Below are 25,501 nucleotides of genomic sequence, written 5' to 3'. Positions count from 1 at the left end.
CTTAAAGCCTTAACGTATCAATGCCTAGACACATTAAATAGGGAACTGGAGCATACGTTAACGTTTCCCATAAAGCCCCACAATGTTCCTGGCTTAAAGCAGGGCTATTCATTGAAAATAAAGCGAGGTCTAGATACAGACAATGTCCAGAACATCAAAATATTCAGTTGTAATTAGAGCTACAACTCACGATTATTTTCATAATAATAATCGATGAATGTGTCGATGATTTTCTCGATTAATCGTTTGGTCCATAAAATATCAGAAAAACCATAGAAAATGTTGATCGGTGTTCGTCAAACCTGGAAATGATGATGTTCTCAAATGTCTTGTTTTGTCCACAAACCAAAATGATTCACCTTTAATGAGTTCTTTGTTATCCAGAGCAAAGGAATGAAGAAAATATTCACATTTAAGAAGCTTAAACAATTGGAAATCTTGTTTTAATCATGAAAAAAGCTTCAAACCGATTAATTGATTATCAAAATAGCTGTCGATTAATTTAGTAATCGATTAATTGTTTCAGCTCTTGTTGTAATCTTAAAGATCTACATTTAAATATGAAATTCTGTGAAAATGGTTTTGCCAGTTTTCAACATTTGTCCAATTCAGGTGTTTATACTAAACATAATTAAATGGTTAATGTTTTCTGTATTTTTTCCTAGGAATTAATTGAGAGGGTAGAAAGGGTGGTAGAAGATGGATGGATGGATAGATTTTTGTTATGTGGAACAAAGGAACCAGTAAATATTCACATTCAGCTGAAAAATAAAAAAAACAAATTAATTGTTTTAAAAAAACACCCAAACCATTTAATCGATTATTAGTTGGCAATTAATTTAGTAATGAATTAATGTATTAATCGGTGGAGCCTTACACATCAAAGGCAACAATATGAGTACTCATTTTAAAGTCTACTCGCGTCTGAGTCCTTCTTTCTTTCAGGTTTCTTCTCTTTAAGCTCCAACGTCTTTCACCACAATTTACTGCTAATTTTGTAACAGAATATGTCCTCTTTTACACAATGTACATTTTTTAGCTTTCAGACAGGGTACACAGATGTCAGTCTCTTCCTCAAAGATTCCCATGTTAAATCATGTTAATTTTTTAAAGTGGGTACACAAAAAAACTGAAAGCCTTGTGGGTCTCGCAGTAACAGAACTTAAATAGTCAAGTAGGTTGGTTTGGTTTAATGCAAATTGTTTGAGGGGTATGTTCCTGGATTTTTCTCTTAGTGCATTGTGGCAGTGAATTAACAGACGTGGAACATTAATTGGACTTGTATTGTTTATGTAGGAACTTCGAGATGTTATGTATTGGTCTATATTTAGAACAAATTCAAAAGCCAGGTTTCTTATTTATGTCTTTATTGTGTTTAACAGAAAACAAAGCTAAAGGAACAAAGGCATAAGAGGCAGCCTTGTTTTGTACTTAAAAGGGACTAATTGCTAGAAGCTAATTTCTAATAGAAAGAAAAAGACAAGAAAGCTATGTGGTCATTGAGTGGCAAGCAGTTTCATTCTCCAAGTGGATTGGTCAGTTAATCAAAGACGGTTTATAATAGTTTTTTCTACATGTTTGTTATGTTTATGGCATATAAACAGAAAATATACAAAGACTTAACAGTCTATAAAATATGTGTTGCAGTGGCCTATTAGTGAAGGTGCGATGGCCTCTGATCCCAGCGGAGCAGCGTCGTCGCCTGCAGATCTCAAGCTGCAGTTCGCTCCCTTCAGCAGCGCTCTGGAGGCAGGTTTCTGGCACCAGCTTACTCAGAAGAAACTCAATGACTATAGGCTGGACGAGAGCCCCAAATGTATCAAGGGATATTACTACAATGGTGAGCAATGTGGTCAGATGCTATCATAAATAATATAACGATGGTTTTTCAGTTGATGTTTTTCATGGCATGCATTGTTGTGTAGCATGAAACATTAATACAGGCTGTACTTTGAAGGATCAGAACGTTTTAATTAGTTATTAAACTTTTTCAGGTGACACAGTTGGTTTTCCCACACGTCTGACTTTGGAGTTCAGTGCATTTGATGTGTGAGTATGATGCAACACATTGCCCATTGTCTACATAAACATTATTATTACATCCCATGTAGATTGGGATTGAACCAAGTTTACGTCAGCCCTCACATTAGACAACAACATGTAGCATATACAGTGCATTTATTTACTTTAATGTAGTATAAATGTTTAATTTTCTGTTTTGTTGCTAGGGATGGTCCAACTCCAGCTCATTGTTGTCCAGCTGTTGGAACACTGTACAACACCAACACGCTCGATGCCTTCAAGACCACAGATAAGAAGGCTCTGCTGGAGAAGGAAGCCAAAGAGGTAAAATGTGTAGTGGACATTATTTGTAGGTGTGAAAGTTATACCTTAAAAAAACACATTAGAAATTGTCAAATAGGTGTGCAAAGGAAAATTAGACGATTGAATGTATGTACATTTTCATCTGCTGCTGTCCTCTGTAGATATGGGATGCCATACAATCTGGGGCTGCACTGAAGGACCCATCCATCCTCTGCAGATTCATTCTGCTGACCTTTGCAGTGCGTACAAACTATATATAATAATTGTGCATTTCGTATATTAATGACGTGGTCATTGGTTCTTTTCCTGTTTTTATATCACATTTTCTAAATCCTATTTCATGACCATCTTTTCTTTTTATTTTGCAGGATCTGAAGAAGTACCATTTCTATTACTGGTTCTGCTTCCCTGCACTCTGCTTCCCCGAGGGTATTAAGATTGTCCAGCCACCCTCTGTCCTTGATCAAGTTTTCTCAGCAAAACAGGTGAACTGTTATTCAACTATTATAATAAATACAGTTCGCTGTTTCTTTATGGTTTATATGGAATGTTAGATATTTAATATAATCCCTGTTTCCATTTTTAATTCCGTCCTGCTTATGGCCTATTCCTAACCTCTTTCCTATGACAGAATGTACAGGTTATAAATCAGTATAATGAATAAAAAATGGATGCTACTAATAGCATGAGCCCTCCTCCCATTTGTCTCTTAGACTCGACCTACATGAATAAACAACATTTGCAATTTTGACCAGGGCATAGCTTTTAAACAAATTTTATTTGTATATAGAAAATTCTCATTTAGAGCAAATTCTGTCTTGGATGATGTTTTTATCTGAGGTCCCTCTTCATTTGTATGTGTTTGAAGGGGATCTACACAGAATTGTATTTTTATTAAGGACATATCAGCCAAATGGCATTGATTCTACAATTGCTAAGCAGAAACTGTAAACAAGTGTAGTTCAAGTTACAATAAAATATCTCTGAAGTGCGGATACTATGCCTCAAAGAACCTCATGTGTCTGACACTACCACAAGTTACCATGAAATATATATATATATATATACTGTATATGACTGACCTTTTCAACACTCTGAGATAGACATGATTGATGTGCAGAGCTGTGTACACCCGCTGAGGCCTCATTCTGTTGCAGATCACAGCCTTACAGGAGGCATATGACGACCTGTGGATCAAAAGTGGAGCAGGTCCTTACTTTCTCATGAAGTACACGGACACAACTGTTCAGCTGGCTCCCCTCGGAGACTGGGATACGTTCTTCACAGATACTAAAAAGGTAGTCATCGTCAAAAGCATGACTTTGCTCACAGTTATTTTGTATTATGCATTGTTGTTAATACAATAAATATAAAAAATATTTTTCACAGAATTAGATATATAAAAAAAACATTGGTTTGAGTTGTAAAAATCAATACAGTGCAGTTGACATAAGAAGTGAGATCAATATATTTGGATTTAAACATTTGTACTTAAAGTTATCAACTGTTAAATAAATTACTGTGTTAGTCTAACTTATTTTAGAAGAGATCTAGATTTATCTTTGATATGTGAAAGATCTTTGCCATGTTTCATAGATACACTGCAATAGATGTAGCTCATCCAGTGCATTTGAGCCTGTTGTTTTACACACACACACACACACACACACTGCCATGTAAAAACACCTTGTTTGGTTTTTCCAGGTTACCGTGGGTTTCTATGATCCGTGCACACTGGCTCAGCATCCAGGCTGGCCTTTGAGAAATCTACTGATTCTCATAGCTAGCCGATGGTAAACCCCACTTGTGTGTATTGTTGTCTTTGCCACGTTATCTTCTGAGCAAAAGCATTAAGCAGAGTTTAGGAATGTATTCCCCTATGTACACAATATATATTCCTTTTCAGCTGCTGCGTCATGCATACATTTCTTTTTTATGACAGTTTACTTTCACTTTATATTGGTATATAAATACATTTGAAGCATGCTGTATTTATTATCAATGTGTCATTTTCCCATTATGGGTAAAAGAAAAGAAAAAAAAAATTGGGCCACATTCCCTTTGAAAAAGGGTTTAGAATACTTTGCAGACTCACACATAAACAACATAAACACACATACCAAGAACAGGAAGGGGAACATAGAGGCTAAAATGTGTTTTGAGTTTATGTTTAAAAACAGATAGCTAGCTCATGTAAACATCTCCTCAGAAGGATAAACACTCAATACTCTGTTGCCACATTTGGAGGCTGTGAATCATGAGAAGTTAAGGGCAAAGTTGAAAGACACCACACCTGGAAGTTCACCTTCATTTGCCAGAGAACACATACCTCATTTTATCTAAAAGAAAATTAACACATATGATGACAAGAACTCACTATTACTACAGTAATCACTGAATTTTCACAGTGCATCATCATCCAAGAATGTGAATAATTATCTCTGCCTCTGGTGCTGAACATTTCACTTTAATTAATAGTGAAACCCTGGACAAACCACATATATATGTATATGTATATATATATATAGATATGTGTATGTTACAGTTTTCCACAGAGAACTTGCCAGTTTTTCCTGGCATTTGTGCGGATATTTAAAATATATTTTATTACTTAATTATTTGAACTGGTAACTCCCATCAGGCTTAATTTAATAGCAGTGTTTTGTGTGATGCCAGTGGCTTGTTTTCAGCAAATTTTGTAAATGTTGCTTTTGTAAGTGGCAAACTTTTGTCCAACACAAACAATCAGTCACTCTGATTTTCAGGGTTAGGGTCGTTTGTGCGTTATTGTCATTGTTTAACTCTCTTGTGTGTGTATGTGTGTTGTGTCAGGGGGTCTAAGCTGGACACAGTGGAGGTGCTGTGTTTCCGGGACAGAACTCTGCAGGGAAGCCGCTCCATTCAGCACAGTGTTATGATCCAGGTCAAACTACCTGAACTTTCCAACCACTTAGGTAATCTGGTGTCCTTAATGTGTGTGTGGTTGTGTGGTTGTGTTTGTGCACATGACATTATGATGTAACATGTACTGTATGTGTTGGTATGCCATCTGTCTTTGTCTGTACATCCATCTGTACTTGTGTGAATTTATGTGTTTATTGTAACCGATATGGAGCTCCAGTCCCGGTTTCCTGAGGCCTCCGTCTTCCTTTTCAAGCCACGACAATCTTGCACAGCTTCTCCATTTCTTATTTTTGTATCTGTTGAAAATGGGATGAAGGCAATTTAAATGGTAATGGCAGAGTGGATAAGGGGGATAGATCTGTGATCTGTGAAGGTTTTGTGGAGTTTAGAGTAGGTGTCTCTATTTACCTCAGTCTACCCCTTCAGCACACTGTGGATTTTAATTAAGTCAGCGACAATGTATTCATGCATTCTGCTTGGATTTGCATAAATGTGGATTTGGTGTTGTTTTGAAAGCAATTCTGATTCAGCTCTGCCACCAATTAAAGGTAAAATAACATAGACTTAAGGTATGTGTGTGTTAATGTTCAATTTAACCTCCAAAATGGAAATGTAATTGTTTTTTTAATTAGAAATTTAATTTGACCATTTCAACTGACCATATCCAACTTTTTCCACTCTTAACTGTGTGATGCATTACAAGCTGACTGGTATAAGGAGCTATAGCCCTACAGTGAAGCAGTATACAGCGACTTGTGAGCAATAACTATTGGTATACCTGCGCCAAATACTGAAATTAAAATGTTGCTGTTATTTGACTCATCTGGGTCTCTGATTAATGACTCATCGTTGCCAGGCGTTGCACCTCACCTTTTCTGTGGCATTTTGAATTCTTAAATTAGACAGATATTGCAATTTATTTCCATTTATTTCAATCCGATCCTAGATGAGTGAGTTTTCTTGTTGCACTGAACCTGTTTTATTGTGAAGTCTCACATAGTAATGCATCATGTTCATTGTACCCCATTAATGTGTGTTTTTCAGCGTGTCCAAAGAGTGTTGGGTGGGAGAAAAACCCAAAGGGTGCCATGGGACCCAGGATGGTGAACCTTAGTGAATGCATGGACCCAAAGAGGTAAAATAAATAAATAAATAATGTTTGTGGATGTGTGAGAGTATTCCTGACATTGAACATTGAAGGACACAACAGCGCAGTTCTCTTAGTTCTTTTGGCTGACTGTTTTCAGACTTGCAGAGTCCTCAGTGGATCTTAACCTGAAGCTGATGAGATGGAGGTTAGTTCCTTCCTTGGATCTGGACAAGGTGGTCAACACAAAGTGTCTTCTCCTGGGAGCTGGGACTCTGGGCTGCAATGTAGCCAGGACTCTTATGGTAAGGTTGGGAAAAGACAAAGAGATGGTGGACAGAGAGATGAAGGCGTACAGGAATTTGGCATATCGTTTAAATTGTGTCATGTTTACATGTTTTGACTACTCGTTAAGCTGAAAGCAGAGATTGTCTTTGCACAGAGCTGAGCATCAGTGCTCAGCAAATGTAATGAAAGCAATGAAAATAGCACTGGTCTCAGTGTGTGAAACTCCTCCGGTGTCTCCAGAGCCAGCTCATCACACTTAAAATAGACACTTAAGACCACTTAGAACTTATTTCCCCCAGACTCTTACAACTTGAACAAGAGATGTCTCCTAATTTAAGTGGGACTTAATCTCGATTAATAGAAAAATCAGTCCTGGACCTCCAGAGGAGACAAAGATAAGAGATACAATTAAATAAATGTCTGCTATGAACACCTGGTGGAGAGCTAAAGGTGTAAATAAACAGATCTTTGTTTGCAGAGATGATTACATGTGGCCAACAGGTTCTAAAACAATTATACACCTGAGAATATCAACTTGGCTGCAGATGATGACAACTTCCATTGAAACTGTCCATTCTTCATGAAATAAACAAGTGTGACGGCTTTTGAAATGTTGCTTTGTAAGTGCTACAGTCTTAAACATCTATGTTTAAAACAACAATTTCTAACAATTATCTGTAGTTGTTGTTGTTATTTTACATGTGGCTACTGTTGATATTCACAGAGTGTTTAGAATTTTAAGCCTATTATTATTGAGAGGCCTGTAAAAGTAAAAGCATGGCTGATTATCACTGAACCTCTGCCAAGTGTTTACAGATTTTAATAGACATCTCGATTCATTACTGATTGTGGCTCTGCTTGGCTCTCGAGTGGAGATGCAGTCACAGAAGTTTCTGGCTGATTGATAAATAATAATCAGCTAATGTGTCATTATAAATTGGCAAATATCCTTATCTGCAGTTTGCTTTGAATTCACAGAGACATCTTAACAGCATTAGAACTGCACTGCAAGTACATTCCGACATACACTGAGGCCACTCACTGAATCTTCTCACAAATGCTGCACCAGATAACACATTGAATTCAAAAATATTAACGTGTTTGTCTCTGATTTGTGTCTCCAGGGATGGGGAGTGAGACACATCACATTTGTAGACAATGCCAAGATCTCGTACTCCAATCCAGTTCGGCAGCCTCTTTATGAGTTTGAGGACTGTCTCGACGGAGGGAAGTCAAAAGCGATGGCTGCTGTTGACCGACTCACCAAAATCTTTCCAGGCGTGGTGAGTGCTTAACGTTAAAGTCAATTAAAACTGTAAAGCTGGCGGTGTTTGAAATGTAATTGGCAAAGCATACAGGGAAAAAAGAGTTAATAATAGTGTTTTATTTAAAAAGAGCGATGTTAAAAGAAAGGTGTTTATTAGATGTGACTTTCTGTCAGATGGGTAAGTAACAAGGTTCTAAATGAGGAAGAGATTCTAGTGGATTAATTAGTCGAGCATAGGAATTAGTCACCTTGGAAACTGGGTTTAGAATCTCATGTGAGATTACAAAATGATGTAGATTTTTTTTTTTACACATTATTTACATTTTTATATAATCAAAATAGGATAATAATGAATGTGTGACTTTTTTGGCCATAGCCTAATAACTCATCAGGTAATAATGAAATGTCTTTTGGGCTCTATTTCAACTGGATGAATGTGCAATCTTTTTGATTTCACTTTACATGCACATCCACAGTCCCGCGTCTAGTCAACATTTGATTTCTGATGAAAATTACTAAGAACAGCACGCATCACACACACACACACACACACACACACAGCTCTCTTTCACACACACTTTACTGTGTCACTCCCTGTGTGATCTGCACGGGCCTTAAATACAGTTTTAATGTTACTGACCTTGCAAAGCCTCCAATCACAACTTGACATGGAAGTTATCATGTCAGAGACGAGAAGACCTGTGATTTACCCTCTAACACACACACACACACATACTTGCATAAAATAGAAACAACTTGTCCTGAACTTGATATCCAAAGCTTTGTGTCTGCAAACTTGATGGATGCCCCTGTGGTGGCAAACTGTGTCTGGACACTTTGTCTCTACATTAGCTGCACACAGACCCTTTATTTTCATCAGTGTGGGTTGAGTGTCTGCTTCTCTTTCCCTCCAGTGCTTGGTGTTTCACTCTGGGGCATCAGGTGTGAAAAGGGAAAAAAAATTGTGGACAGTGTGAGCAGAGAGCACATAAATGCATTAAGTGGTGAGGACCTGGTTCAAACTAGGTCACTCTCTTATTTTGTCTGTGGTGAGAAATGGTTTCACATATCAACAGGGCCACAACCACGTTGTCATGTAAGGAGTTTTTTTTTGTGTGAGTGTGATTACCATCGCTGCAGCCTCAAATCACTCTGAAAGCTTAGCAACGCTTACATCATCGTGAAATGTAAATTCAAGAGTTTAACAACTCCCACTCTTGAGATGTGGCGAGTGAAGGCAAGAGGTCCACTGATTCAGTAAAAGTGACATTTCTTCTCACACCTCATGTATGCCATTTCCCACCCTTCGTTTGACTACAAAATTGCTCTTGACATTTGCATTTGCCTCACAGTCGAGTCGGCTCCACTGGTGATGATTACACTTGTACATGCGTGTTTGGCAATGATGTGATAAAAGGACCGTTTTTGACTTCGCAAAAGCCCAATCACATTTGTCATTTAACCTCACAATGTTTAATTTATCAAGGTTTTCTTTTCTTCTTTTTAAACTGACGTGGTGATTTGAGAACATATTGTCTGAGGAATGAGAACCAGCTGTGGTAATTTCACAGTATACTGAGGCAGTATTTGATTTCATAATACAACGCTGTCACAATGCTCTAGACTTGTGCTGCAAGGTTTGGCCTCCATACAGCAGTAGGGCTTAATATTCGGTCACTTTCAAAATCAAAAACAACAAATTGTAACGATGCATTTTAGCAGTCTTCTTTGCAAATTGAAAAATGGAGCCCCTGAATTGGAAACAATTCATAACTTCAAATATAAATAGTAGGAATAAAACTAGAAATAAATACAATCAGAGTTAGCTTCTACCTAGTTCCCATCTGTACTCCGTGGGCAGGTGAAATGCTATCAAGTTGTAATTGGATTGTTATGTTGGAAGCAAATGATCACATTTTTCTTTCTGCAAAGTCTCAAATACTGCACTGAGTGAAAATGAAAAGAATAAATACAATGTGTCGCATTTAGGCTCAAATTTAGACACAGTTCTCCAAAATATGTTTCATGATTTTTGATTTTATAGTACAAAACAAGACACAACAACACTTTCGTGGGAACATTTGTTAGACACGGTTAATAAGAACTGTATTTAATTTAAATTTTTTCCATCCTCCTCCAGAGTTCCAAAGGATACAATATGAGCATCCCAATGCCGGGTCACCCGGTCAATTTCTCCCAGACGACTCTCTCCCAGGCCCAGAGGGACGTCGAGCAGCTGGAGAAGCTAATTTCAGAGCACGACGTGGTTTTCTTGCTCATGGACACAAGAGAGAGCCGCTGGCTGCCGACAGTGATAGCCGCTAGCAAAAGGAAGGTAGGGAAGGAGCGTTGTCCGGTACAATATGTACAGATAACGGCACACAGTGTCGCACACTGGTGGGAGTGAGGTTACAGGTGTCGGTAGTTAAAACGTCCACTTATCAGAGGTTCTATGCAAACAATAAGTCAACCAAGTTTAAGAAACGCTATTAGACATTTTCGTCCACTTGGGGAATCAAGGATGTACCTGCTAAATTCTCACTACATCATATAGAATTAGCAAGAATAAGCTATATAATAATTATATAAGAATAATAGAAATAATAATAATAATAACAAGAAGCAAAAATAGCAGGAGTTATATTAAAAAAGAAGAAATCAAATTTCAAACAGGTGACTCTGGTCAAAGGATGGACACAGTGCAGCTCAGTGGCAGTGACGCATCTTTGACATCCGTCTTATTTTACTTCTTTGAACCAAATCATGATATTTAGCTGTTTAATTTCTCTTCCAGGAAATTAAAACGTTATCTCATGGAATCAAATCAGTTGCCGGGTGATCTTAGATTTGTTTCGAACATCTTGTCTGCCTGCAGCTTTTACGATGTCTTATTTAGGTAGATAAGTGTTTTTCAGGCTGCCCATTAGGTTTTCTAATTTGCTTCCTCATGTGGGCGTGTGTTTGTTGTATAGTTTTAGACTCAAATGTATGTCCTGTATGGTTTGTTTAATGTCATTTGCTTTCTGAAATCACTTTTCCATGCGCATTGTTTGAGTAAAACAAGCCATTTTAGTTCATTTGATTTATGTGATGAGATCATTTTTTTGCTTTTGTTTTGTTTCATAATGTCCATCACCGTGATTAACCATATTTGTGGTTTTCTTACAGCTCGTGGTGAACGCCGCTTTAGGCTTCGACACTTTTGTCGTGATGCGCCACGGGCTGAAGAAGCCCCCCGTCAGTCAGAATGTTTCTGCAGGAGGAGACTCTTCCTCTTCCGGTTCTTCTGCCTCGTCTTCGTCCTCCACACCAGCCGGCTCTGCATCCTCTACGCCAGGATCCTCTCTGTTCTCCAACATCCCAGGGCATAAGCTGGGCTGCTACTTTTGTAATGATGTTGTGGCACCAGGAGATGTAAGCATACAATTCATCCTTTCACTCAGTTCAATCCCCATAGAACAACACAAGTGAACACAATGGAAACGTATGATAAACACATATCAGGTAGAGCCTTTGGACGTTTCCCTCAACCGTCGCAATCATATAATCATATATGTTTTATATAATAATTGATTTAATGCAAGAGTGGGTGTACTGTAGTACATCCTGTTATAAGAGTCGTACACAGGATTGTCATCCAACTTCCCCATAACTCTGTGCACCCTTTTACTCTGTTTTGGACGATTGCTTTGGTTTTCTCTTGGCAGCACTGCCCACATAACAACAAACATACAACATTAGCAACCGCTGGTAAACACGGCATCCGTCAGCGAGAGAGACAGATATTTGCTCCGAAAACAGAGCAGTGCATTGGACATTTAAAAATGAGGACATTTTTGATTGTGATTTAAAAAGATTTTAAAATGTCTGTAAGGATTTTCTTATGCTGAGTAACCTGCGTTATTTTAAAACTGTGTGTTTTAATGGGATTTAAATAGAAATAAGCGATTCCTGACACATTTAGGCTTGTGAGAAAAGCGTTTTCTTGTCATCCAAATTCTGCCTGTGTTCATTTTTGTTGTATCCTTGACGCTTTTGTTACAGCTTTGGTTCTATGCCATGACCTTCTAATAAGAGCAGTTTTTGAAAGCTATTCATCAGCTATCGAAGTCATTTGTTGGAAACTGTGCCACCCTGCTGTAAACACCATGTGTCTGCAGCCTGCTGGCAGGTTACAAAAGTATTAACATATGAATTAGAGGCATAGTCTTCACTAAACTCTAAATGTGAGATATTAATTGGAGTCTGGTGAATGAATAGGACAGTGTTATACTATAATGTAATGATATGATTAGTTTTTGTGTTGTTTTTCTCTGAGCTTTGTTGACTGAAGCAAAATGGTAACTCCATCGTCTCATTGTTCAGCTCTCATAATTAAGCTGAGCATTTAAATTTGAGCTGATTTTCGTACAAGGTTTTCATGGTTCATGTTTCTGTCATCCTTTCACTTTGGTGTTTTTTTAAACAATTATTGGCAGCTGGTTCAAACGTCAGTATTTCTGTTGATCCAGCTCTTTTGTGTAGTGCGATGCAAGATTCAATGGTTCATTGTTCTCTCCTTCAAAGGAAAAACAGGCAACTGGGTGAAAAGGAAATGCAGTTCTTTTTTTCTTTTTCTTTTTTTTACTAATATCAAAATGCCAACTGATAAGTAGAAAAAGCATATTACAGAAAAAATCACCAACTACTGCACTTATTTTTTGTTGAGAAAGTTATTTGACAAAGTGGCATTAGTTTAATTGCCCCAAACCTCTTAAGCTGTTCAGCGTTGTTGTTAATAGCAGTCTTTATAAATCTTTGTAACGCTCTTTTACAAATTATTCTTTCCCTCTGTAGGCTGGTTTAATGGATTCATAAATGAAGCACCACTATCAACTCTTGACTCTGAGACTGATGGTCACATTTCTGAAATACTGTAGCATTGTTAGGTCACTTTGGATAGGACATAAACAAGGTCATTGCTATTATAATATTACCACTTGTTTATGTGATTGTTATCTCATTGTTTGTATTTGTGTGGAAACAGTCTACTAGGGACCGGACCCTGGATCAGCAGTGCACAGTCAGCAGACCAGGTCTCGCCATGATTGCTGGAGCCTTGGCTGTTGAGATGATGGTGTCCATCCTGCAGCACAGTGAGGGGTAAGTCGTAAGTAGATGTTTAACAACAATGGAGGATAGATTTTAGGAGTGGTAGTTGTAGTCCTGTTATGGTTGTTCTAACGTAGTAAAGAGAAGCAAATCCAACATGATGAAACATACTGTACTCTGTCTTGCAGACAACGGCTTAAATGCATCATAAATCCAGGTCTAAAACTTTTAGACCTGTTTTAGGTTTGCCTTTACATTTGTGGCTTCTTATTTTTTAAAGAAAGCTCGGCAGCTTTGATCTTACGACTCTGTACGCAGTATTCAGCCCCGTTGGTCGTAGTTGTAGCAAAGCCTTTCTTTAGCCTTTTTACTTTGATAGCTGCATTTCATTTCTTGTCGTCCTGTAGATGCTTAACGTTTTTGATTTAAAATTGTGTTCATGTTGATCTGGCTCACGTTTCCTTCTGAAGGCCCTTACATTTGCTTATAATGGAGAATTTGACATCCTAACTATGGGGTTTAGAAATCTTTTACATCAGGATTCATGTTGTGGCAGTTTGACAGACATTTCCATTGTTAGAAATGATATTTCATACAGTCTTCTAAATCTAACTAGATTTTTAATTTTTTTTAATCGAACTGCACCTCTTAGTTCTCAGTATATGTTTTTTGACAGTTACACTTGTTATTTGGGGACATTTACTGTGTTTTTCTGTCGTCGTCCAACAAATTGCATTCATCTGAAAAGATAAATAGAAAAAGAATGATATTATTTCGCTCTAAATAATATTATTTCTCTCTCCATCCAGAGGCTATGCAGTGGCCAGTAGTAGTGATGACAGGATGAATGAACCTCCCACTTCTTTGGGTCTAGTGCCACATCAGGTGAGACACACACACACACACACACACACACACACACACACACACAGACACACAAAGGGGATATCCAATATAAAGTATGTCTGTGCTAACTTTAGTGTTTGCAACTCATCTTTAATGAGCCTAAAATTCACTAGCCCCCACACATCCTATTCAATGTAGGGAGGGATGTGTTAAGGTAAAACATGGCGCTGCCACGATTGTGTTGCGTCACTGCAGAAACATGGTGTGCTATTTAAAATCATACATCATTGCGACAATCAAAGGCTGAATAACAAGCAGTGTAAACGTCACTACAGTGGGATCTGAGAATGAAGCGTTTGACTTTATATACTTCTCCCACTCATGGGGTTGCTATAGTAATCTCACTTTAGTTTCACTGAAGTTGCCTCAACCACAAGAAAAAAAATATGGTGATTTAGGAACAAAGGTTTTTAGTCTTCATGGTGGAAATAAATTCAACGGTAATTAAGAATTGAAGGGAGATGATTTCATGGACGAGTCTCTCACCAAAAACGACTGGATTATTATTTCATGTTTCATCCCACAAGGTCCAAGTCGGTTACTGTTACTATGGTGTGACGCACACTGAATAGATACACATAAAAATAGCTTGTTTGAGTGAACTGACGTTCAGCAGAATCTATATATTTCTTTTGTTTAATGGCTCTGTTTGATTAGACACACTTATTATAATTGTTTGTGCATTATTAGCATAAGCACACTGTCTCCCCTTGCCATTGTATGAATGTAGTTGTGTAATATTATAATACATTTAAGCAAAGTAGAGATGTGTCCATGATAAAGCCATGTCTGTGGAATGCCAAGTCCTCCTTTATAGTTGATTAAATTAAAAAACAGTCAATAAACAAGTGTGTGATTATTTAGTATGAGATGTGGCTCTTGTGTTCTAATAATTACTTATTCATTCTAATAATATTTTTTACTTAGGATGCTTTTATGTTTACAAAACATTTTAAAAGCTTAATAAGCAATACTGAAATAATGATTGCATATTCCGGACTGAAATGGTTGCTGGATAGAGGGCGACTGCAGCTGTTTAAACTGTGCACTCTTGCTTACTTAATGTTCTCGCACACTTATCTCGCCACTTCCATTTGCATCATCGTCAGTATTCATCACCCCCCGAGAATCTGAATCTCTGCCATTTGCTTTGACTCCTCTGCCGCTCGTGGTATTTCAACCACATAATCCGGAGGAAAATGGCATGCAAATAGGGTGGATCTGTGTGTACGTGCGTGTTTGGTGTGTGCATGAGCTCGTAAAAGTGAGGGAATGAGATAATGATGACTACACAGAAATGCGGAGAACATATTATGCACGAGAGTGTGTGTGCATTCATTCCACCGCCATCACCTTTCATCACGTTGCGTCGTCGGCTGAGGCTGCTCGCAGTCTTCCGTGGTGTCACAGTGACATCTTGTGTTGATACGTACTTATTGTATTTTGATTACCGCAAACATATTTACTAACACATGTCATCCTTTAGCTGTACATGTCATGTGCGGGCAGATTTACTGCTATCTAAAGTTATAAATATATCTGTGTCATTTAAAGTTGATGTTACAATTCAGTATAAATCAAGCTGCAAAACTGAGGGAGCAGTTAAGTGCTTTTAAAACCTCCACAAAGCAGTGACGGTGTTCCTTGTATTTTTATACAAAGTAAAAAATGGAATAATTGCAGTGAACAGCAGATGACTTCTTTTAGTTATTCTCCTCTAATCGTACCGAGAGTCCTTAACTCTTAAGAGTTACTACTCGTCCATCTCACTCTATCACAAACATCCGCTGGTCTGACTCACTCGCTGTTTTCGTCTTATGTCCATCTGTACTGTGTCCGTCTGCAGTTAGTCTCTCAATTCCTCCGTCAATTCCCTTGTTCATCATGATCAGTCACACAGTCACAACCCAATAGCCCTGTGTGAACAGAGACTGGTGAGGGAAGAAATATCTTGAAGTTTGCACCCAAATATCTCAAAGCCAAAGAAGTGAAACCTTACCACTGCTGTTCACTCGCTGCACATTTGGTCGTAAGTGGTCTCAAATGTTCGATATTGGCCTGTTTCGCTGCCAGATAATGAGTCGGGAAGTCATGTAATCCTCTTGTGCGTCAGTCCCCAGAAAAAGTGGTGTTTCAACTCGTGTTGCTAGTGTTGAGTATGTGTGTGAGTTCTTTTCTTGTATGTATGTATGTGAGGACCAACATACGGGGAGTGAGGACATTTTGTCTGGGCTTTTTGGGGGTTAAGACCTGGTTTTAGGGTTAGATTTGGGTTTAGATCAAGGGTTAGGGTTAGTTGTGATGGTTGGGGTAAGGGGCTAGGGAATGTAGTATGTCTATGAGTATCCTCGGTACAGATGCTTGTCCTTGTCAGGAGATCAAAACCTTGATCCTAATGAGTCACAACGCCTAGGGAAGGGCTAAGGGTATTAGGTGTGGTTATGTTCAGAGTTAGGCATTAACCGGGTTATGGTTAAGGTTAGTTATAAGATTCTATGGTCAGTGATAAAGGTTCTTAGTTGTATCTAACTGTTGGATGGTGAAAGGAGGCTTTTCAGTTTCAGCTCCAAATGTTTATCAGGAGAGTTTTTCTGGTCTTTGTGGCACCAGAGGGCGCTCTCGGCATGGTTTTTAAAATAGGAAAAGCAAGAGAACAACATATTTTTTTTTTAATACTCTGCCACTGTTCCATTTACATTTGTTTTATGAGGATTACATGTTCAAAAAATATACTTCCCCTCACAAATTATAGACCATCTGTCACAGAGACACGAAAAACCCCAAACAAAGAACAAATTATTTCTCTTGTTAGTTGACTTTTGTTTTCATCGGCTTGTGGGGTTAGACTCTTTGTCTTCACATAATTAAAATGTGCAGTGTTGTTTTTTTTTGTTGTTGTTGAAGTTAATGAATGTGGTTTTTGACATGAGTGCACCTCTTCTGATTTCTCTCCACAGATCCGAGGCTTTCTGTCGAGGTTCGACAATGTCCTGCCTGCGAGCCTGGCTTTTGATAAATGCACTGCCTGCTCACCCACTGTAAGTGGCACGAACTGTAGCTGAATCGCTCCTATTATGTGTTTTCTAATCTGTTTTAACAAAAAGAAAAAACATGTTGATGCTCTTTAAAAAGGTAAAAAGGAATTAGTTTGAAAGGTGAACGCGTTATTGCAGATCAACAGGATCTCATGTACCCCTAACACATTAGATTCTGTCACTATAGTAAACAAAAACAAAAAAAATAACAAATTATAGCCTTCTGCAGAAATTTGGGGGATTCCCGTCTCTCCCATGTCCACATTGTTAAGTTAGCAGAGCTGTGTTGAAATGTTCTTCCTCAAGAAGGACTGAACACAGACCCACACACACAGATAAGTTGTAAAAAACATATGGTAACAATCAGGCAACAGTTGCTCATTGATGTCAGTGACGTATGAGTAGAATTAGCTTCCACTACTCCAGTGTGTGTGTGTGTGTGTGTGTGTTGTTGAATGGTACATGTATCCCAAATCAGCCAATTGGATAAGATAAATTGCCTCTGTCTTATTTCTACTACATTGTCATTGACGTCCACAAGCGGCCTATCAGCGCCCCGGGTGGCCCAGGTGCAATTAGCAGCGCCGAGCACCGTGACAGTTCGATGGGAGACAAGGGTGCAGGGATAAGAAAACCACAGTTTAAAGAGGGAGAAAGTAAAAAGCAACTGAATGCTTTGGAGGGGGGAGGGGGGGGCTGTTTCACTCTCTCTCTCTCTCTCTCTCTCTCTCTCTCTCTCTGACTCTCTCTCTCTCCTGATCTCAATGCAGTCGTTGTGCTTATAAAGAGGTCATACAGCCCCAGATCTATCACTTTCATGTGCAGACAGAGCAAGAAACCAAGAAGCAGAGGGGGGAGGGAGCCTGCGAGCCTGTCCTAAGTTTTCTCCACCTACGCTGCTTCTGAAAAAAAAAAAAAAAAAAAAGTCTGAAGTTCCACCCCAGCTCAAGGTGTCATATTTCTGCTTGTGTGTGACTGATGAGATTATTCGCTCTGCACAGGGTTTGAGATGTACTGGGTTAAGCCTGTACGGTCGAGAACAATGCATCACACATCCTAATTTAGGAAAAACAATCTTTTGCGGCAGTGGTGGGTAATGGGTTATGAAGGGATAATAATGAATATGTTTTAATTCACTTTCTTCCACCCACACATCTTTAACCACTCTGCTTTGCATTTGCTTATCTGCCTTTCACTCTTTTTTCGTCTTCACCAGCCTTCTCCCATTTCACTTCTCCCTCTTCCCCAAATCTCTCAGCTCTGACTTACCTTCTCCTCTCCCTTCCTGCTCTCCCTTACACATATTGCTCCTCCCTTTGTATGTCCCTCTGTCCAGCTATTAGTCTGTCCACTGTAATGCATGTGAGTGCCTGTCTTTGTCTTCTGTGCGTGTGTGTGTGTGTGCGTTTCTGTCTGTGTGTACTCCTGCTGCAGTCAGCTGTGTGCTGCCAGGTCACTATGGAAACAAAACAATTCAGCCCCTGTCTGGGATGGAGCAGTTCCTGTAGAGCCGAGGCTTTTCACTCTGCATGTGTGCAATGTGTGTGTGTGTGTGTGTGTGTGTGTGTGTGTGTGTGTTTCCTAACTCTTTTTAGGGCTACAAGCCAGTATCGCTACATGCCAGAGAGTAAATCACAGCTGACGTGGCATTGTCTAAAACCATGCCAGACACCTTTTACTACAACTCTTGTACTAACACTGCAAAATAGGCTATTGTTATTTATAGGGGGGGAAAAAATACATATGTAATAGAAAAACATATATAAATGTTTTGCTCTATTGACCCTTTGAAGATTCAAATCTGGTTTCTGGACTGCGTTATTGTGTTTTGTATTGTGCCTTTTTGTAAATTTGCACACAACCTTTGAAAGAAATACGTGATTGTGTCAGATAATTTGTATCATCATTAATTCCACACTTTAAGCAGAAGATGCATGTATGAATAATGATGAAAACAAAGCATTTAGCGTCTTAAATGTGAGGATTTGCTCTTAAGACTCATCGGTTAAATCAAGCCTACTTAAAGAGCTCACAGTGGGCTGTGGGAAACATTTATCAGTACACTGACACGTATGTACATGTGTATGGTCCTCACAACCACAGCACCTTATCTACACATACTTTATGAGCAGTTTACTGTAACTCTAAAATCCAAAAGGAAGTTGAGGTTACTGAATGAATCACGGTAGAGTTCAGTTTGTTTTAAAGATGAAACTTACTGGTCCATATGACCATGCATGTTGAAAAGGGTAAGACCCGCTGAGTCACCTTCTTCACATCTTTGCAAACCCATTAACGAGCTTAACCATCATAGGTGTGTGAAAAATTGCATTGACCAGCGTTAAGTGTTACCTGTTGTCTTTTAAAAAAAATTCTCCCTTGCATCCTCACCACCGCTGTCAGTAACACTACATCTGTTTCTACTATTTGTATGTTTACAGCTACAGTCAAAGCCCTTTTAACCACCAGGACCACCCACATGAATGTTTGATATGTTAAAAGACGCTACACACACACACACACACACACACACACACACACTTACACAGCCTGTGGTTTGTGATACTTCCAGTTAATATCCACAGTATCAATCCACACACAATTTCAATAAGTAAACATTACCACTGTTAAGTAAAGATACAGTGTCGACATTAATGTGGTTTAATAAGGAAGGAAGGAAGCTTTAGGACAAGTGCCTATACATGTGTTTACCACAATATACAGATGTTTAAAACACTATGTAAAATCCTGATGTCAATAACTCTGTCAAGGTTGTTGCCACATACCAGTATAGATGCCGAATGTTTAAAAAATGTTAATAATAATACAGATATGCAAATAGTGTGATCACTTTTATACTCTTTTTGTGTGATGTTACACTACTTAACACATAGATAGTTCTTGCTTTTTGAAATGGGGCTGTCTGAGGTACTGACACATATCATGGGTGTGCACCTTCATGGAAAAACGTGACTGTCAGACAAGGAAATACAAGATTTTTAACAATTTAAAAGGCTTATCTAATAAATTGTGTACAATATCCTCAGAGTGGGAATTCCTCCTTATATGGACATCCTGGGGGGGTGTGTTTATAGGTCACATATTCAGGCCGTAAAAAATTTTATATCGCATTTTTTGTAGTGACACGAAGTAGCAATAACTCTGCAGAAGTCACAAAATAAACCAAAACGAGCCAAGTGAACTGTGACGTATTTCCAAATTTCACAAATTGAGTCTGATTTTAAACATTTTAAGTAGCTTTTGCTCAAGTGTGTTTCTATAGTTAGTGAAAATGAAAGACACTTTTCATCAGATTGCCTATAGATTGTGCTGAAAAAAGGATATAAGACACTCTATATTGTACATTCTTATAACCTCTGTGTATATACTGTATGTTTTAACATAGTCATGGAAAAAAAGCAGCTGAAATGCTCTGAGTTCTAAGGGTTTAAGTCCTTCTTTCAGATTTAATTAAGTGACACACATTAACCGAATAAGGCAGCAGTCGTCAAAATGCAGATTCTTCTCCATGGACATACTGTAGGTGTCAGAGAGTGAGCATTTCAGTTTCTAGCCAGAAAAAAGCAGTCTAATGGTGATGTAACGCAGCAAACATATTCTTAAAACATCACTTAAGCCGATACAACTTTCGACACATGGTGTGCGTTTCATGTGCATGTAATTGTGTGTCACTTTATAATGCTATCACAAGGCCATCATCGCAGTCATTAAGTTCTGTGCCATGAACAGCTACATTTCAACAGAGTGGGGGTTTTCGCTGTTGTTTTGTCATGTAACGGAGATGGAAGTGGAGAATGACAGAAATAAAAGTGAAAGAAAGAAACATGAGGTTGAAAGGATGAAAAAGGGACATGTCAGTATGTCTTATGTGTGGTGTGTGTCTGGCTCCAACACTAGACGCCAGGTCAGTCTGCGAACACGCTGAAGCGGCAGCGGTGCGCTGACGTCTAAGGTGGAGGTAATCTTACACCTGCAGAGGAGGGTCTGTGGGCATCCATGAAAGGCTTGGCCAATTTTTGGAAGGTAGTCAAGAGGGCAGAGGATCTGTGTGTGTGTGTGTGTGTGTGTCTGCGTCTTTTGTGTGTTTTGGAAAGAAATAGTGGGTATTTGAATTTAGCACTGGAAGGAGATCAAAGTGAATACTCGGGCAAGATTGCAGAGGTGTTGAGTTGTGGTTTTGCAGAGTTGCTGCTGAAGGCCAGAGCAACAAAGGTGGATTTTTATTTTATCCTCTTTTCTTTTCTTTTTTAATCCCTCTTTTTATGTACGGCTCTATTCCATTTATCTTGGTGAATTATTAGCACGAGTATACTCAGACTCAGAAAGGAGTCACAGAGCATGTGATTTTTCCTGATGAAATACTTTTTCTTTGGTTTTTTTGTATTCCTTGTCTGAATGTGAATGTGAAGGAAATGTGTTAGCATTTTTTTTTTAATTCAGATACATTAGTACAAATGCCTTTAAAGGAAAGTGCCCTTGCATTACATACATTACATGTTTTTGTCATTACTCTGTGCCAACCCCTGAAAATCCTTACAAAAGCAATGGCTATGCTGGTCCACCGTTGGAGCATTAACCTTTATTTAAAAAGTATGTTTGTGAAGCACAGGCTCCACATTATGATATTAAATATGGACCTTGAATTAAGAGAATTAGTATTATAATGGAGTTTATATATTTCAGTCAGAAAGGTTTTTTTTGTTATCTTATCCAAACAATGGACTTCACATCTCTTGTTAAAAATAACCATTTCCTTGTTCTTTTTTTTTCTGTTCAGGTCCTGGAACACTTTGAGAGAGAAGGTTTCAACTTCCTGTCCAAGGTTTTTAATTCCTCCCACTCTTTCCTGGAAGACCTGACTGGACTAACACTCTTGCACCAGGAGACGCAGGCAGCAGAGGTAAATTCCACCCACATGTTCCACCTGCGCGAGCAAGTTACGACACGCTGCACTAAGAGACACAGGCCTCCATATCAACCCTTGTGTTATATATGGATTTAAACACAATGTGCTGGGAAATCAAGCAAACTTAAAAACAGATGTGGCAAATAAGACATGAGGACATACAGTATGTAAAGCATGAGTTCAATAGAAATGCTCCTTTAATTGCATCGTCAGAACAAGTTCTGTTCAAATATATTCTACATTTGAATGAAAACATTTCTTAACACAGTCCTGTGAGGCCATTTGGAAGGACTAGAACTAGTTGTGACATCCCAAAAACCAGCTCCTTGCCTGTTGAAACAATGTCTTAGAGCTGTGTCAGGAGTTTGACCCTGTGAAATCCATTCCAATTCAAATGTGTTTCTATAGCACATTTAAAAAAACAACAGAGTTGACCAAAGTGCTGTACATCAAATCCATAAAAATGACTCTGTACTGTTTGAAACCAGCCTCGTCATCTGGAAACCATCGTCAGCGTTTCATTAGCAGTGGTTCTCTAATTGTTTCAGTTGGAAATGAACGGCTTTAATTCAAAGACAGAGATATTTTCGTCTTGAAAACCTTCCTGTGATTATTGTGTTGCCATAGCACCTCATAGTTGATGTCAATGGAACGAGCGTGGCATAAATTTCCAGCGAACATCCAAAATACTTAGCAGAGGAGTATGAGTGGTTTTCCTCAAGCCTCCCTTCTGACATGAGACAGGGAGAGAGGAGGGGCGAGTCAGAAAATGAGTGTGTGGGTGGTGGGGGTTGGGTTCTAGTCCTGCAGAGCTGTGGGAAAATCCCACGTACTTTCTCCCCAAATACTACTCATAACACACAGATGGAGGACGGGAGAAAAGAAAAGCATGGAAGCGAGAGGGCTATGAGGGAAGAGGGGAGTGTAGATAAGAGAATGATGATGATGGAGAGAATAAAAATGGAAGATTGAAGGGGAAAAAGGCAGTTCATGAAAAAGAAATGTCAGGGTTTTCTGTCCTTCTACATGTTCTACTCTCGTATGGCACTGTCTTAGGCCCGCTTTTCTTTCCTCTTTGTCTTATTGTCTTCTGCTATCAGCCCAAATCGTTCTCTCAGTGTTGTTCTTTGGAAAGATTAATAGATTGATGTGGTCCTGATGTTGCGTTGCAGAAGACCCCCAGCAGTTTTCCAAGGCTTTTTGTCTACTATGTCTTTAAGTGAGACCAGCTTGGTTCTGATGACACACGCAGCCGTCTTCATGGTTTTATTGGTGCTTGCAGCAACAGACTCACACAATATTCCAACCTGTCAACTTGAGTCTTCTCAGGAAGTCGAGCGATGGTCCTTCTTGATGGTTGCCCGAGTACTTGATGCAACTATCTGGTTTGCTCCTACTGGTGTGGCCTTTACCTCAGTCCACAATAGAAGTTCAACATGGAGATGTGTAAACCACTGTTCCCTGGGGTGCCCTGATGATGTACACTTAGTAGAAGGTAGAAGGTTGTGGCTGATATGGAAACCACAGAGGTTTAATGAGCTGACACCACTTGCTGAAGGTGTTCTAGGGTCAGACTGTCCTGACTGCAACCTTCATTATGTGAGTGGTTACTGTTGCTTGTATTTATTTGGGACTATAACAAATCTTCTTCATAAACCCTTCAACAAGACAAGCTTTCCACAGCACAATATCTCTCCAGAGGAATAACATTGTGTTGAAAAGTGGCTCAACATAGCTGGTCAGGCTTGAAGTAATGGGAGCCAATACTGTCCAATCCAGCAGCTTCGCCCCTGGTGAGGCTCGTCCAACTCTCTCTTCACCTGGATATGAAATTTCAGTCTGGGCAGTGGAGGATTTTGGCAGTGGGTAATCATGGGGGAGTGGGAGATGTGAGTATGATGGCGTGGGTAGGAAGCATCAGTGGGGGTGGGAGGGTTGAGTTGGTTATTCAGCCCCCATTTCTCCCTAATGAAGTGTGTTTTCAGAGTTTGACGTAAGTCCCTTTCTACTCAATCAGAAGATGGAGAGATTGTTTTGATTGCTCAGCCCACCAGCGCCAGACGTCTTAGCGCCTGCTTCCTGCACACAGATGAGCTATTCTTAAAGCTACTCTTGGAGGACATCCCTCCACATTTCTTTTTTTTTTCAAGCTATTCCCTTGCTTGTGAAAGCATATTATTATTTATTTTATGAGTTCCCACTAGAAACAGGCCTGTGGTTCATTGTGGGTCTTGACCCATATTTTAAGTGGCACTGGCCTGAAATAATGATAATTCTCAAAGTAAAAATTACAGGTCTAAAGAGCCCTTGTTGGATACCTTTATGTGAATATATTGGAGTTGTATACAGCTGTGAGTCATCATTGCGGGATGATCGTTTTCTATTGACTTGCTGCTTTGTTTCAGTTGACCTAATTTGTGCAACGGGAAGACTTTCAGAGACTTTTGTTGTCGGTAACAATATCTTTCTTTTATGTGTCCTTTATTTAGAAAGTTAGACAGACACAACAATAGGTTGAAAACCTTATGACTGATCTGCAACTCTGCAACACTGGTCATTTACTACAAAATGCTCAGGATGGCAGTTGACATAAATGAGTTATTTTCATAGTAATTTTATTTTTAAAATGTCGTTTGCGTGGTACTGAATTCATTACAGGCCATGTGTATCTGTGTGTTTTTGGCCATGAACGTGTGTGTAACCATTCTAAACTATAATCTACGTCACCAGATAGCAGTACCATGTACTTACGGTCTATTTCGGGCAAGTTTGTAACCTGAGAACTACTTTTTATGCGGTCACTGCAGGGTTTGGGGGGAGTTCAAGTTTGGTAAAAATTTTGACTTTGCGTGCGTGCGCTTGTGTGTGTGTGTGTGTACTTGAGTGTTACATGTACACAATTCACTGTGAATGGCGTCTTTGTGAAGTAAGCCCAGCTGAGGCTTCAAATTCAAAGAGCAAGAGTGGAAAATGTAGTATGACTTTGGTGTTATCTGAAGCCTTGTTGTTTTTACGATGCAACATGCTGTATTTTTAGCCTCATAAGAACATTGTTGCAGTGATTCTTAAATACTAATGTCCTTATCTGTATTTGGCCTTTTTTTTTTCCCTCTTTCCTCTTACTCTACTACTCTTTGTTATGATCCTTTTCCCTTGTATTTGTATGTTCACTTGTCTGTTTTATGATGAGCTATTGCACAGATATACTCAAGGTGTTGACACGTCAGAACAGGGTATTGACTGAACAGCCTTAACTTTAATCTCATCTGTAAAGAGCTGTGTCAGACAACTCAGCACACAGGTGCATGTCATACACTCACTCACAAAGACACACAGAGCGTGAAAAGGAAATGATCGTCTGTACAGGATGCTGAACCTCTCCCTATGATGCCCACCCACTGTCTATGCCCATGTAACACAATATGTTACATGATATAAAATACTTTATCCATGCAGGCACATAGGGGTTAGGCTAATCCCTATTATGTAATATAGCAGGGAACACAGGATATGGACTTTTGCCAGAATTTAAGGCACATATACCATAACGCAAATCCAACTTCACTACAAATGTTCTACAAACCTGCTGCTTACGGCTTTTAAGTATCTCCATCTTTGTGGAAGTTAATCGAACTGAATAAACAATAAATGTCTTCGTCAGATGTTTTTAA

General features: G+C 39.0%; 1 protein-coding gene across 2 annotated transcripts in view; it reads left to right on the top strand.

Annotated features, from left to right (window-relative positions):
* The window catches only part of atg7 (ATG7 autophagy related 7 homolog (S. cerevisiae)), a 46,676-nt gene that overhangs the window by 638 nt on the left and 20,537 nt on the right, over positions 1–25,501 (top strand). Inside the window, exons 1-18 of one of the 2 annotated variants that reach the window (XM_058631895.1) lie at positions 1,397–1,535; positions 1,648–1,840; positions 1,995–2,049; positions 2,229–2,346; positions 2,487–2,564; positions 2,694–2,810; positions 3,483–3,623; positions 4,030–4,118; positions 5,158–5,279; positions 6,274–6,364; positions 6,477–6,621; positions 7,729–7,887; positions 10,012–10,206; positions 11,040–11,285; positions 12,898–13,013; positions 13,772–13,847; positions 16,826–16,906; positions 21,702–21,824. In XM_058631895.1, coding sequence (XP_058487878.1) covers positions 1,491–1,535; positions 1,648–1,840; positions 1,995–2,049; positions 2,229–2,346; positions 2,487–2,564; positions 2,694–2,810; positions 3,483–3,623; positions 4,030–4,118; positions 5,158–5,279; positions 6,274–6,364; positions 6,477–6,621; positions 7,729–7,887; positions 10,012–10,206; positions 11,040–11,285; positions 12,898–13,013; positions 13,772–13,847; positions 16,826–16,906; positions 21,702–21,824 — 2,190 coding nt within the window. In that variant the 5' untranslated portion in view covers positions 1,397–1,490. Of the gene's footprint in view, positions 1–1,396; positions 1,536–1,647; positions 1,841–1,994; positions 2,050–2,228; positions 2,347–2,486; positions 2,565–2,693; positions 2,811–3,482; positions 3,624–4,029; positions 4,119–5,157; positions 5,280–6,273; positions 6,365–6,476; positions 6,622–7,728; positions 7,888–10,011; positions 10,207–11,039; positions 11,286–12,897; positions 13,014–13,771; positions 13,848–16,825; positions 16,907–21,701; positions 21,825–25,501 lie in introns of those variants that run through there. The other variant, XM_058631896.1, reaches the window with a different exon arrangement.

Source organism: Solea solea, chromosome 6 (genome assembly GCF_958295425.1).
Source record: "Solea solea chromosome 6, fSolSol10.1, whole genome shotgun sequence".
Classification (NCBI taxonomy): Eukaryota; Metazoa; Chordata; class Actinopteri; order Pleuronectiformes; family Soleidae; genus Solea; species Solea solea.
This window is presented reverse-complemented; position numbering and strand designations above follow the sequence as displayed.